The sequence below is a fragment of the Brassica napus genome, chromosome C2, assembly GCF_020379485.1.
Source record: "Brassica napus cultivar Da-Ae chromosome C2, Da-Ae, whole genome shotgun sequence".
Classification (NCBI taxonomy): Eukaryota; Viridiplantae; Streptophyta; class Magnoliopsida; order Brassicales; family Brassicaceae; genus Brassica; species Brassica napus.
Genome location: NC_063445.1, coordinates 56,842,028 through 56,858,040, shown reverse-complemented (window position 1 = coordinate 56,858,040; position 16,013 = coordinate 56,842,028). Strand labels below are relative to the sequence as shown.

Here is a 16,013-nt window from a genome sequence, read left to right as displayed (position 1 = left end):
GAAAGAGAGACAAAGACTGATTATACCAAATGGGACCAAACCTTCCATGTGCTCTCATGGTCCCTATCTCAGTTCAACATGTCTGTATAACACATTGCTTTGATGTCGATCTCCGTGAAACTACGTGTTTCTATGTAAAACCGATAAGTGTTTGAAAAACTTCGGAGATAGATAAAACCAAAAATTAGAGAAACACACACTTCTTTCTTTGGTCATGACTTTCTTCTCTGTACTAACAAAACATTCATCAGTAGGTGTTGTCTAGAGATTGTCACTGGTTCTTGGTACATGACATTGTGGCAAGTTTCTGGACTTTTCCATAAAAGAAAAAAAAAGTTTCCCGATCTTTTCAAACGTAAAAGTCTAATCAACCCATCTACCTAATCATATGAAACTGGCAATAATAAAATTATAAAGTCTTGGAAACAATGTCACAGAGAATTTCTTAAAATTAGGTCCACAAATAATAATATCAGGTCATTTATCCATTTATTTCATGGGATAGAACTCAAAACGAGTCATAATATCAAATAAAGTTCAAACTTTTTAAGTCCATATATTGCATTGATCAAATCGGATCACAATACTATTATACTAGAATTGTCAATTTTTCTTCAACTAACTTTAGAAAAAACGAAGTATCATATTCATTCACGTGGAATTATATGTCAATAATTTTTTTAGAAAAAATAGAATGATATGTTTCAAAATAAATGGAAAATGAAAGTAGGCCAACTCTTGTCGGAAATTTTAGCTTTTGTAGTTGAAGAAAATAAATTGTGATAACGAATGGTTTACTGGGAAACACCTCAAACACATGACTCTACAAACTTTACGTCCTTTTTGCTATATTTACACACTCTATCTAACATGTCCCCGACCCCCACACTCCAATCCACATCCCTAATGTGGTCCAATTTATTTTAATTTTAATCGAAATGATAGAATCAGGTAAATCTCACGTTATCAACGAGAATCCCATTCATGATCTGGCTAAACTAGTATTTATGCCTTGTATTGTCTATGAATTTCAAATCCTGTAAAACTGATGTATATTACATGCATGATAGATAATAAACAAGATGGCCTTCATAAAATTTTATCATCAAATATAACATGTTAGATTTCTAGCTAACCCTCTTGATGTCAGATTACCAATATCTCTCTTCGTCCATGCGTTGACTAAACATATGTGTTTGTATGTATAAACAATATTGGATGTAAATTTCATTTGTTTTGAATGTTCTGATAAATCGCGTTCCTTAAAAGGACCACAATTTTTCAATATCTCCATTTGATCAAAGGACCACTCGGTCCTAGCTAGCATATCCTCGAATTTTATCTCACTGTTATAATTTAGTACTAAAATATGGTTAAGACTTTTTTCTTTTTGACCAAGAATATGGTTATAGACTTTGGATGGTTTATATCAACTTATTACACGTACCTATCTAGTATAAGTATAACTAAACTGTTGATTTCCCTCTTACTCATTATAACCTCTTGCTATAATTTCTCTTAGTCTTGTAAATGAAAACAACATTAGAGAGAATTTAAAGAGAAAGAAAAAAGTTTAACAATCAACAGTAAAGTCACTTGAATAATTTGATAATTTAAATAATTTGATAGTTCAAACGTTTTAAAGCAAAAAAAAAGTTTAACAATCAACCGTGAAGTCATTTTAAATATATAATTATGTTTTTTTTCTGAAAAAAAGGTAATATAAAATTATGTTAGGGGGAAGACACATAAATATCGACGTCATGTCCTTAGACCCATATGTCTCAATAACTTCCAAAACGTTCTTAAATTCTGATATAATATATGGGACCATAAGCTCATCACAGAATCTTTCATCTTGTATATATAAACACAAAAAGGTTCAATAAAAGACATATAGCCAGAGAGAAATAAACTAAGTCACTTCTAAAATGGCAGTTAGGGTTTATTACAAGCCACTCCTCCTGGCACTTCTTCTCATCATCTTAATTTATTCTCCTGCTCAAGGTAAATTTATAGCTAATACACACACAGATGCATATCAGGAGTTTATAATATTTATATGAAGTAGCTGCCTTCAAGATTTTATACACAAACTCGAATGAATTTTTTCTAATAATAATATGTATTTCCAAAAAAATGTTTATAATATTGATTTTTTCTTTTGCTTTTTAGCACGAAACACAGGAGAAATCGTGAGGAATAGAAAGCTATTGGCTGTGGAGAAGGAGCAGGAGACTCAGAACTCAAGGCAAGACGGAGGAAGTGATGGTTATGGATTGGTGGATATGGATTATAATAGTGCGAACAAGAAAAGACCGATACACAACCGCTAATTAATAAACACGTGATGAATTTATCAATTTCTTGTGAGATATCCCAAGATTCTATGATATCCCGAGATTGATATAATATATTCAACAGAAATTACTATCAAGTATTGGGAACTAAAATATTTTATGAATAAAAATTATAAAATATTAATAATCGAGTTTGTATACATGTAGTTTAGTATAATCGAGTTTATATAAACATAAAAATACAAACAATTCTATATAATAATCATAGTTTGTGTGTGTTATATCATGGGTTTCGGTTTGTGAATGAATGTCAATGAATATACTTCTTTTATATTGAACTAATCAATGGAGATACATATTTTGTGTATATACTATATATACTCTTAATATCTTATGTTAAGTTTAATGATACATTGTCTATATAATTACATGTGTTGATAATTGAATCGATCGTCGTTTATAATACTATAAACTCAAATATTTCTGATAATAATATAAACATATTATATATTTTTGTTATATTTTCAATACACACAACAACAAACAACATGTTATCATCATCTCAACGGTGATCATGTCCATTGTGTGAGAAGTCTTTGGTCTGACTGATTGTTTGGACAAAATTAATATTACATGTTGTGGTTTTAGGCATAGAGGATTACGGACTTTGATCTCGAATTTTATGGTATTCAAAAAAGGATAATATAACAAACAACAAACAAAAAAATACTAATATAAACAACTTTCTAATGAATAAGCCTTGTATGAAAATAATATCAGAGATCTAGAGAATACTCGTCCATCAATGCACATATAAACGTGTTAGAATTCACGAGACTCACTTTATATCCCAAATTCGATGATTCTAGTGATCATCAATACTTTTTTCACATGACAAACTGAGATGCAAAACGCAATAAATTCATGGGACATGTGTTATGTATGAAATAGACATCATTCGAAAACGAAAAAAAGTAAATCAACAAACTCATGTGGAACAACCTAGTAGGCTATAACCAAAAATACATATTATCTCGGCCCATTAAATAAACGTTTATCTCAGCCCATTACGTAAACGTAATATCGGCCCATTAAATAAACCTATTATCTCGAAATCTTTTTCTTAGTTTTTTCTTTTGAAAAAAAAAAAATTAAACCCGGTCTATAAAAGACACGTACCTAACCTCACCCGGTGCAGTCCAAGTATGGACTCTCTCCCGTCTATTCAAATGGACCGTAAACAATAGGCTCATATCCGTGTGGCCACATGTAGAGCTAATAATTTTGCACTAGAGGGAAATCGATCCCTGATCTAGACCACGGGACAATTCTTCTTCTAGTAAAAAAAAAAAAAAAAAAAAACTCCTGCTCCGGCGAAACCACTAGACCATCAGGATGTAGTTATCTTTTTCTTAGTTGATCCGTGTAATTTGATTGCGAAGGAATAATAGGTGGAGACATTTGGTGCTATGGCAAAAACTGAGAAGATTGAATTCGTCCTTGAACAAGTAAGACCTTGTGTTATTTTCTCCAAATCCTTGGCTGTGTGTTTTGTTTGTACTTTGCTGGTGCTAATTGTTGGTGATCTGAACTTCTCAAGGTCCGCTTGTGCTTGGATCGACCGTTCACAAATCCTACTATGAAGATCACCGAGAGAGTATTTAACGCAGGTACCACCAAAGATAAAAAGAAACCTAAGGAAGGTGGAGACATTTTGTGATATACCAACATTGTTGGAGCTTAAGCGGATTTACTTTTATGCCTAACCATTGAGGCAAATATAAGTTTGAACACCAATCTAAATGTAACCAGCTATATCTTTGAAAAAATTTCTTCCTATTGGTTCATTATATTTCAGGAAGCAGAGAAGCATCTATCTGAGATGGTTGTGTGATTATCAGGAATAGTCTGATCGTTAAAGACAGCAACGAAATTCTAACTCATGGAAGCTTTTAGATCTTGGTGAGAAGAGTTGTCAAATTCACACAGAGACTATGATTCATAAAGCTGCACTAAGAGCTTGAGAAACCGGTAGCCAAACACCCCCACATTGGAAAGAATCTTTCAGGTTCTGTCCTAAAAATTCTTCATTTAACTTTTGTTGTATTTGTTTGGTTCACATAACAGAGTTAAAAAAAAAAAAACTCTTCCTACTTTTTACAACAAATTTATTATTATGCAAAAAAAAAAGAGAAAATGTTGAAAAAACAGGAAAAACATGCAAGGCAGAAAGAAGCAATACAAACCTAAACCTAAACCCTACAACAAGCAATGATCATACTCTTTTCTATTTAGCTCTATATAGTTAAAAGAAAAGGAAATGAAGCAATTCCATTAGGAGGATGAACTATTATTGTAATTATGATTACTTGTCTTGTCTGGTGACCATTGTATGTCCTGGAGATAACCAGTTTCGCTAGGTTGAACCGCTGCTGGAGAAAACAGAGGACGAGAATGAGAAGATGATGACGAAGTGGATTGCATCATTGAGTCTCCGGTGTAACCAAAACGCAACGGAAACGACATTTGATCGTATAAATCCATAGTTTGTTGATGATTATGTTGCTGAAACTGATGTTGATGGCAAGCCATCTCTGAGTAACTCAAGTTATACGGTTGCATCAACGGCTGAGAGTCAACGGCAGGTCTTAGGGGCAAAAGGGTACTTGTAGAACTTGATTTCCTGAACTGTGTTGGTGTCTGAACAGCGGTTGTTTGCAGCACAGATTGTGTTGGAGCGGGTCTAACGAGTTTGACGTTTTCAGGGAAGTTGAGTTTGGCTTTGTTGCCTCTGAACCGAAGAGCAGCTTCATCGTAAGCTCTTGCAGCTGATTCAGCGTTGTCGAACGTACCGAGCCAAACTCTAGCAGCTTTGAAAGGATCTCGAATCTCAGCCGCCCATTTTCCCCACGGTCTTTGTCTCACTCCCCTGTATCTTCTTCGAGGTTGTTGGTCCCCATTTAACGACGACGACGTTTCGGTGTTAGTGTTTATTGTAGTTGTGTACTCATATGTTGGGCCTGAACCTGACATGTTGCTCGAAGCTTCTCTCACTGCAAACAAACAAACGTATAAAATAAGCAGTAGTATAAAATAAAATTGAATGTCTCGAATAATGTTATTCTTTTGGGGGCTTTGGCATATAATCATCATCATTTTGTTAAATAAATACATTGACCTTTTTATTATAATTCTAAAGTATATATGTCTTAGGATAATCAAGTACACTTTCGTTATTTGTTAATATTTTATAAAATATGTTGTCAACGCTTTTCTTACTTATTTGCATGGATTAATAATTTGTTAATCTTATTCTTATCCAGATTTTTTTAATTTAAAATATAAACTACAATATTAATTGTAGTTCTGTATTTTAAAATTTGTTTTATTTTGATTGTCAGTTTATATTTTCAGTCATATATTCTCTTAATTCAATATCAAAAAAAAATTCAATATCAAATACAAAAAACTAATACGTTAATTAGGAACAAAACAGAAAATTTAATTGTTTGTTATGTGTGAAATAACCTTATACAATCTATATAATATGAATAAGTTTACCATAATTTTTGAAACTAAACAAAACAAACTAAAAATTTGAAAGAAATGATCGTATACGAATTTGTTTTAAAACATGCATAGTAGTTTGTATTAATATCGTAGCCGGATGACATGATTTAAAATAAGCCAGCAAAATTTACCTCCTGAACTAGAATTACCGCCTGAGAAATATTGATCAACCGTCAAAGTATTAGCTGCCTTGACTGCTTTACCTCCACCGCCACCGCCACCTTCCTCAACCTCCCTCCTCCTCTTCTGCCCGGAGGACGAGGAGGAATTCGAAGTACCCTCTCCACGGCCAACGAGTTGATGAGGAGGAACATTTCCAGAGACGACATGTGTCAAAGCAGAGACGATCGCAGACATCTCCATCTCTCTGCTAAAACTGGGCATAAGAGACGATGGTGGAGGCGTAAGAGCGTTATCACGGTGGAGGTGGCTGTCTTCGGCCGGGAATAAGTAAAACCATTGATCCATGTCTGATAACGTCCGGTGATCATCTTCTCGAGTGGTCGGCTCGGCTTTTTTACCAACGTTATCTTCCTGGTTTGCCACTTTTAAGGTGCACATAAAAAAATCTCTCGTTCTAATAAACCTCTTCTGAAACTTAAACCTTATAAACCCTGAATTTTTTTTAAAAGAATGTTTTTCTTAGAGAGAAAGAAAACTCTGTAGAGAGAGAGAGAGAGAGAGAGAGAAAGAAAAACAGAGATTTTACAAGATGTTTTTAAGATAGAGGAGTTAAGCTGATAGATATACAAATATTTTTGCTGTATAAACCTTTTTTTATTCAGCGCCGCCAAATCAAAGAGTCGGTTTCTCTCTTTCTTGCCGTGTGAATGTGAAGGAAAACATGCACTTTTCTATCTATAAAATAAAGCAAATAACTAAATATTATAAAGTTGAGCTATAATAACAGAAGAAAATTTGGTTTTGGTGATTCAGGTCAATATGAACAAATTTATACAAATTGAACACTGTATGAGTGTGTACGTATATTTCCTCCCTCTATTTCAAATTAATAAAATTTTCATACTTTCACGAATTAAAAATATAATTAAAATATATATTTTATAATTAATCATTTTCAGTAACTTCAAATTGATGATATTTTTGATAAATTTTGTTAACAGTTTACAGTTTATCATTATTAATTAATAAAATACACTTTTGAAATATTTTCCAAAACTATTTATGAATTTAAAATCATTTATTTTTAGAAACAATAAAAAAGTAGTGGACGATGAAACTTCTGGAACTTGGGAGATATTTAATTTCGTCGACATGCAATTGAAGTGTTAAGTGTTGTTATCAAAACTTAAACGAGCCTAATAAACTTCAATTAACTAAGATATCTATTGGTAGGATTTAGCTCTAGGGGGATTATAGTGTCATTAACTAGCCAAGTTGCAAAGTAAAACCAAAAGCTATAAACACTGTTTTTTTTTGTCAACATAAACACTGTTAATATATGGAGACATTCAGACACGATTATTAATTACTTTATTTAATGTTCGGTGATTTCTATAATCACTATAAGATGAATTGTTAAAAAAAATAAGTAAACCATAAATAAAATATTTGCCTAAACGGTTAGCTTGAAGGTCAAGTTGAGAGAATCAGTGCTGTGCGGTGTTGGTTCGTGCCGACGTCAAAGGACGGTGTCGGTGGTGAAAGGCCAACGCACACCGGCACACGTGATTATCTTTGACCGTTTGACCCAGGAGATATTCTTCGTTTTCGATTTTTCTTGCTTGTCGACTCTAAATGTTTAATACATTCTCAAACTTTTTTTTTGTCAACTGGGTTATTAAACAAAGTCCATAACACATTCTCAAACATTAATAGACTCTTACATAAGAACATTATTACATGTTTTAAAATTCGTTAACTTGTATGAATACATCTTATATATAGAATCTAGGAAAGTTTTAAAAATTGTTCCATTGTTTTTTTGTTAAAAAGCTCATAAATGAAACCACGGATGTGGCAGCTCAGTTGGTTTAAGCGCAGGCGTTGGTGTTATTGCGCTCCTGGGTTCGATCCACCGTGGGAAGAGTGTCCAGGACCTTAACCGGTACAGACGCAGACTGACTCCGGGCCTAGGGGGAGGGAGTAGGGCCGAAGGCCCGAACCCACCACCTGGTTAAACAAAAAAAAAAAAAAAAGCTCATAAATGAAGAAGATTTTTGAATTAACTTCAAAATCATAACACATTATATTAAAACACTACTTCCAAGAATGGTATGGTCCTTGCACCTAAAAGAAAAGAATAGAATGGTCCACTATAAATCCCCTATATATTATTTGTGAAACATTACAACTTCTTTTTGTAGTCACATGTCATTACTAGGATGATTTTTAGAATTACTAGAGAAATAGGTTGGTCCATCTAATTATATAATCAACTTTTTATTAAACTAACCATAAATTCATTATTAATGTCAATTATTATTTCCTTAAATAAAGATTACGGAATTGCCTAATGTGGGTAAAGTATATATGACAATTAATGATTTTGAATAAAAAAGATCTGATAAAAAAAAATGTATCTTCTATCAAATTTGTTTAATTTAAAACTATTAAAATAACTTTAAAAAACAAAATAACCATATTATAAAAATTTAGATTTTTCTGTATATTTTATATTTTGAATTTTAAAAAATGACTATAAATTACTAAAATTGTTAAAAGTCTCACATTCAAATTTTGCGATCCATGGTTTAAAATTTTTGTTATGACAAAATACAAATGATTACAAAATCATATAAGTAAAAGTCTAATTTAATTAATCATTAAGATTTAAAATATATATGTATATATATATCATTCTAAATTAAACTATAAACCATATTGAATAAATAAATATTTTAGTTTCAAAATTTACTTTGAATAATTTTTTTGATAAAAGTTTTGAACTAACATTGATAAATTTTTTTAAATTATCAATTTCTAAAATTATTAGTCCCACAATGAAAATTTTGTTATCAGTAATTTAAAGTTTTTGTTATTAAAAATACACATGATAAAAAAAACATATGAGTAGAAAACACCATTAAAAAAAAAGACATTAATATTAAAAATATACTATGTATGTTAATATCATTTAAATTTAATTACATATCCTATCAAATTTTTTTAAAAAATTGTTTGTATTAATAAAATTGATTTATACGTTCTCACCAATTTTATTATATATGTAATAGTTACTGACTTTTAATTATTTAATATATATTTATTATTTCATAATATGTAAGAACATATAATACATAAAATAATTTATATATATAATTTTTATTCCGCGCAAGGTGCGGATCTTAATCTAGTTTGTTTTATTTTATAGTAGGTGTGACTTGAGGATTGTCTCGAAATGACATCGTTTGACTTTGGTTTTCAAACAATCTATAAACTTGAGTGTGCTCCCAAGTTAACGTAGTCGCTATTTTTACCTTTTTACATGTGAGTACGACACTTCCATATCGTTGAAAAGTAACAAAACCATATATACTATACAGTATCTGGTTAATCAAACAGCCACAAATTCTTCTTTTTTTTTCTTTTTTTTTGTAAACTACAAATTCTTCTTTTTTCACGTTAGCAAAACTATTATAGGGTTTAAGATACAAAAATAAAAGATACAAAAATTGTTAAAACTCTACTGTTATGATGTGGCATTTTAAGTAGCCTGATGTTTGAGGAGAACTAGATGATGGGTATATTTTTTGTTATAATTTTCTTTGAGAAATTTAATTTATATATTTATGTTTTCTTGTAATTATATTTGTGTTTAGTGAAGTATAGAATTATTTTTGTACATAACCATTTTAAACCTTTTACCTGTTTTACGCTCAATTTGTATATAATCTATTTTAAAATTTTGTACATAATTATTTTTAAACTTTTACCCGTTTTGCGCTTAATTTGTATATACATAATTTTTAATTTTTTGTTACATCTCTTGTATTGGTTCAATTTTTTAATAGAAATATGTTAATATGTTATGTCTGCTCATTTTCATACTTGATAAATAGTCTGCATGTTTACTGAAATAACCTATAAAACCTTTAATTATAAAAATTAAAAGTCATTAATAACCTGTTTCACCACTAATTAATTTAATATTAATTAACTTTTAAAGTTTTATTTTATAGTAAACAAACTTAAGAATATATTTCTATCAGTTTATATATATATATATATATATATATATATTTCTTAAGTATTTAATAGTATACATATGTATTCAAAAATATTTAATATTTATTACAATATATTTCTTAAGTATTTAACTTGTTTCGTATTAGTCAATTTTTTTTATAGATTATTAATATAAAAAATTAATGTGTTTGTTATACCTGTCTTAAAAATATATCAATTCATTTCCTAAGATGTTGGTATGGTTTTCAGATTTAAAATATTTTTATTTTAACATATACTCCCTCCGTTTCAATATAGATGATATTTTAGAAGGATTATTTTGTTTCAAATTTACATGAAGATTTGAGATTTTAAGATTAACTTTAATTCTATTGAAAATTGTTCAACCAACTAGATTATATGGTCTTTTTTATAATGGGTAACTGATTTTAAAATTATATCTTTAAAATATATTTTTAAAAATATAATTTTCTTAATTTTTGTGCACTAAATCAAAACATAAAATAGTATGAAACAGAGAGAGTATAATAATTCAAATATATGATATTGTTGTAAATTTTGAAACTAAAATATTGTATTTTATATGGTTTATAGTTTAATTTAAAACGATATATATATTAATCTTAATAATTAATTAAATTAGACTTTTACTTATATAATTTTTGTACTCATTTGTATTTTTTCATAACAAAAATTTTAAAGCATGGATCATAAAATTTGATTGTGAGACTTTTAACAGTTTTAGTAATTTATAGTCGTTTGTAAAAATTCAAAATACAATATATACATAAAAATCTAAATTTTTATTATATGTTTATTGTGGTTGTTTAATTTATTTAATAGTTTAAAATTAAACAAATATGATAGAAGATACATTATTTTTTATCAAATCTTTATCATTCAAAATCATTAATTGTCATATATACTTTAGCCACATTAGGCAATTTCGTAAATTTTATTTAAGGAAGTAATAAAGTACATTAATGATGAATTTATTGTTAGTTTAATAAAAAACTTATTATATAATTAGATGGACCAACATATTTCTCTAATGATTCTAAGAATCATTCTAGTGATGACATGTGACTACAAAAAAAAGTTATAATGCTTCTGAAATAATATATAGGGGATATACACGTACTACTTCCTCTGTTAAACAATTATGCAATTTTAATGTGTTTATTATAGACTTTAATATGCAATTTACTGTAACTGTTATTTACCCAATGCCATCTGCATTTGGTATAAACAAAATGAAGACACAATTATTATCCCTTATTAATATCTGAAAACGTCAAATAATATGTAGTGGAAAGAAGTGGATCCCGTGTATTGTGTGTATTGTGGGATTACACTAAATTGAATGTAACGAAATGAAGTATTTAGATTAGTAAAAGTAGTTACGGTTATTCAATTGTGTTTAGATTCAGTTGAGCCAAAAAAAAATTTATCTATGTAGATTCCTTAAATAAATGGAATAAATAGTTGGACTAAACCTCTATCAATAGTTCATGTTCCTAATTTAATAGTATTGATATTACGTAATGAATGTTTATTTTCTCGATATTGTACGATGATATCTGGAAAAGCTTTTCACCTGTCAATTCTTCAAAAAAAAAAACATTCCCGGGTTGATTAGTATGGAGTGTAGTTAAGGCATTCAAAGATGAGATCGATTCAACTACGGAAACTCAACGATTATTAAATGACATTATTCACCATGTGTGTGCTAATGCTATAATGCCTAACCTAATCCCTGGTTAATTTGCATTAACACGGCAATTAAAACAAGGATTATTTTAAGAATATCCCCTATTTTGGTTAAAATAATATCCCTTCAACTTGCAAATTTATAACTATTTTAATGCGCAAAACCAGAGAACTAGTCATGAACAACTTAATTACTCGTTTAAAAAAAAAACAACTTAATTACTTAAGGCGTATACGATAATGTCTTTTCGACATCAACTTGTCTTTTCCCATTAAATAAACTACTCCCTCCCTCTCCCTCTGTTCCTAAAAAAAATTCATATTCTAGTTTTTCACACATTTTAATAAAACACATTAAACTTGCATAATTTTTTGTGTTTATGTTCTTTCTAAATTTTAAGCCAATAAAAAATCAATTAGTGCAATTAATTTTTTTGAAATTTGCAATTAGTTAATAAAACATAGATTGAAAATGTAAAAAATGGATCTTTTAGGAACAAAAATTTTCTCTAGAATATGTATCTTTAAGGAACGGAGGGAGTAGATTTTGACACGCGCGCCCGCGCGGATGCATTTTTCAGAAATATGTTGCTATTTATTTTCATGTCACTATTTAGGGTTAGGCAAAAACTCGAATCCGAAGAATTGAACCGATTCCAATCCGAAAAAATAGTACCAAACTCGAATCGAAATCGATTAAATATCTGAATTACTCAAAATTTTGGTATTTAGAGGGTATCTAAATGTATCCGAAATAGATTTATATAATTATATATATTAATTATTTTTAAATTTAATGTACATAAAAACATCCAGAATATATATCATACTTTTAAGTTAGTTTAAATACTTGAAAATATATACAAATATTCAAAAGTAAATATCTAAAATAGTTAAAGTATACGCAAAACAAAAATACTTAAAACAATAATTGATTCTCTATACAAATATTTAAACCAAACCAATTTATATCTTAAGTTTAGGTACTCTAACATATGTTATTCAAATTTATATGTAATATATTATTTTGTTTTTAGATTTCGAGAAATTTAGAGTATATAATGAATTTGAAAATTTTAAAAATAGTTTAAATGGGTTATTCCAATCCGAACCGAACCCCCAAAGATACAAACCGAACCCGAACTGAAATTTAGAAATACCCGAATGAGACTGAAATATTTGACCCTAAAAAACCGAAACCCAAACAGACCAGAACCAAACACGAATAGGTACCCGAACACCAATCCCTAGTCACTATTATATATCATATTTGTGTCATCATATAATTAATCATATTTTAGAAGTACCATCATATAAGTAATCACATATATTATATTTTAAAAATTTAATGTGAAATATAAAAACCATAATTTAATGTGAAAGATCACCCGGTTTGGTTCGCAGAATCAATATGAGTCTGTATTGTTGATGACAAAAAAAAAAAGTTGGTGTTTGATATTGAGCTTTGTATTGTATTTTTTTTATATATATTAAAAATAAAATTATAATGGTTATTGAAAAATATTTTAGTAAAAATCAAATTTTGAATATATGTATTTTTTGAATAAATTTTGATATAAATCAATTTTAATTATTATTTTGATTTGAAATATGTATATCAAGTAACATAAACTCGTTACTTTTAAATATAACATAATGGACTTCCAATTTTTCTTAATAAGATAAGCCTATTACTTTTTTTTTTCTTAATATACTGTTATCCATGTTTCCAAACAACATTATATTATTTATTTATTTTGTTATCCATGTTTCTAAACAATTTATAAAAGTACTAATTTAATAAGATAGATGTCTAACTCGAATATTAAAATACCTCAAAATCTAATATTAAAAAGATTTTGAAGTAATTGAATAAAATATTTCCAAATCTAATAGTAAAAATATTACAAAAATTTATATTACATAGGAGTTTAGAAATTATGATAGATATACAAAACACTTTACTCAATTAAAATCATAAGAAATAGAAAATTATCGGTATGTATGTGTCAAAAAATTATTTAACATATACCAAACTATTTTGGGCTTATGTTTTATAAAAAAAAATACTGCTGGGATACAAATTATTCAAAAAATATTGAATCTACTGTTGACTCTTCCGCATGTCAGGGGATGAAGAATTGATTTCGAAACAATTTTAGATGATATATTATTTACATAAATATAATAAATAGCGAAAATTTAGGCTATAGTTTCTATATTTTATAGGTATAGTAAAGATTCCGACATTGATTATAGGTTTGGATAGACTAATAAAAGATATTCTGTTTTGATTCTGAATTTATTGATTTGGTTTGTTTAGAAAGATTAGAAAATCGATTTGTATAGATGATTTGAATTTTATTCATAAAGAAATAAATATGTATCTATCTCAGTTATAGGTTACAGCAATATGATGCCAATTAGAACGTGATTGAAGGTTACAATAATATGATACCAATTAGAACGTGATTGAACATTGGACTTGTGGAGGAATAATTATTAATATATGTATGATATATAGCAATGAAGACTCGAAGTCATGATTTTTGTTTAAAAAAAAACTAAGTTATGTTCCATTGCTCTGTATACAAGTTCATGAGCTATAGGTGAATAAGAAAGCTGCAGGTTTTAGTTTGGAGGAAAAGGATTTCATTTTCCTGAGATTTCTCACACTGTAGTTTAGTTAATAAAAACAGATTACGTTCAATTAATTGTTTCTGTTTTTGTAGGTAAGAATTAGAATTAGGAAAATGCATTTATTAATTGGAAAATACAACATTAATTAAAGTAAATAATATTTATAACTTCAGTGGCATTAAATTGTAAATATTTAGGAATAATCAGGGTTAATTCAAATTTGTACTCCTGTTTTAATAGATTAAGATAAGTAATATATCGTATCAAACTAGTAGGTAGAAGCCTAAATTGCTATTTAAACGATACAAATGCTCTTCAAATGCTCTCTAATCAATGTTTTCATATAAAGTTTTTAATAGAGCATTTGAATATATAATATATAAAATCTTTATAATAATTTAATAAAATTAACTTATTTTATATAATAATATCACAAATTATATTTATATACAAAAACTATATTTTTTAAAAATAAAAAATAAAATTCGTATTAATTTTTTTAAAATAAAATAAAAAAAATTTAAAATTTAAAATTTAAAATATTATTTTTTAAATAAATTTAAAATTTTTAAAAATAAAATTTTAAATTTTAAAAATAAAACTTTAAATAAATTTAAAATTTTGAAAAATAAAAATAAAAATTGTTTTTTAATAAAATTATTCTGCATTTAAAATATAGATTATTGCCAATAAAAATATAAAAATTAAAATATAAATATAATATATAATATATTTATATTATTCAGAAATAAGCTAATTATATATGATATACTAATTATATATATATATATATATATATATATATATATATATATATATATATCATTTACTGCTCTACCAATCACAATATTAATTGCATTTTTGAAAGGATACTGTTTCTATAGCATAATGTTTCTACAGCATACTACTATTGTTTTGCCTTCAACTGTAGCATAATGTTTCTACGGCATACCACATTCATTTTAATACAACTAATATCATATAGGGGTGATTGGTAGTGTCTTTAGAAGATGTGGACATCCTTTTTAATTTCTAGAGCCATCTTTTAAAGCAATCATGCTTTTATTTCAGAAGATGTAGACAGACTTTTAATTTCTACATCCATTTTTAAAAGCAATCATACTTTTATCTTTAAAATTGAATCCAAAACCAAAACATTAAAATATGAAATATGTTAGATTTAGAAAGCACTTTCTCTAGAGCTTGCTAGTACTCTGAAAAAATTTCTACAGCAAAATAAATTAAAGCCAAAACTAAAAATTTAAAACCTAAATCTTAGAGCAAAAAATAGAAAGCTACGGCTTCAACCAATCACATCCATAATTTATGCACAAAGGCACCAAAATCGTATATATTCAATGGGAAAATTACTTTATTTGGTTGATAACTTGTGGACGTTTAATGTATCTTCATATCTTCATAGGACAAATTAAAGAAAAAATATTCGTATGAAAAAGGGAATAATAGTTATGTTTAACCTTTTCATTTTTCATTTCGATCTATATGTACTTAACTACTTACTAATTAAAAGATAAAATCTGAAAGCTACTGCCATTTGCCACTTGTATATAAATATCCTCAACAATTGGCAATTTGGCATCACAACTTGATAGTCGTCTAATAATTAATTGAAATAGCCAGAGG

The 16,013-nt window shown here is 28.0% G+C and overlaps 2 protein-coding genes across 3 annotated transcripts; one reads left to right on the top strand and one right to left on the bottom strand.

Annotated features, from left to right (window-relative positions):
- The first annotated feature begins 1,788 nt into the window (after nucleotides 1-1,788).
- Nucleotides 1,789-4,497, top strand: LOC125581591 (protein GOLVEN 2-like). Of its 2 annotated transcripts, XR_007319197.1 has the most exons (3): nucleotides 1,844-2,007; nucleotides 2,176-3,808; nucleotides 3,901-4,497. XR_007319197.1 is itself a non-coding variant. In XM_048747302.1 (2 exons), the coding sequence occupies exons 1-2, from the start codon at nucleotides 1,932-1,934 to the stop codon at nucleotides 2,334-2,336; spliced, it is 237 nt and encodes a 78-aa protein (XP_048603259.1). In that variant the 5' UTR covers nucleotides 1,789-1,931; the 3' UTR covers nucleotides 2,337-2,642. The 2 variants fall into 2 exon arrangements, 1 of the variants encoding a protein (XP_048603259.1); XM_048747302.1 differs by lacking the exon at nucleotides 3,901-4,497 and having other exon boundaries at nucleotides 1,789-2,007; nucleotides 2,176-2,642.
- LOC106382840 (ethylene-responsive transcription factor ABR1) lies at nucleotides 4,375-6,594 on the bottom strand. The gene is made up of 2 exons (XM_013822918.3): nucleotides 6,002-6,594; nucleotides 4,375-5,353 (listed from the first exon to the last, which is right to left on the bottom strand). Exons 1-2 carry the CDS (start codon nucleotides 6,429-6,431, stop codon nucleotides 4,635-4,637), a joined length of 1,149 nt encoding a protein of 382 aa, XP_013678372.2. The 5' UTR covers nucleotides 6,432-6,594; the 3' UTR covers nucleotides 4,375-4,634.
- Between the last annotated feature and the right edge of the window lie 9,419 nt (nucleotides 6,595-16,013).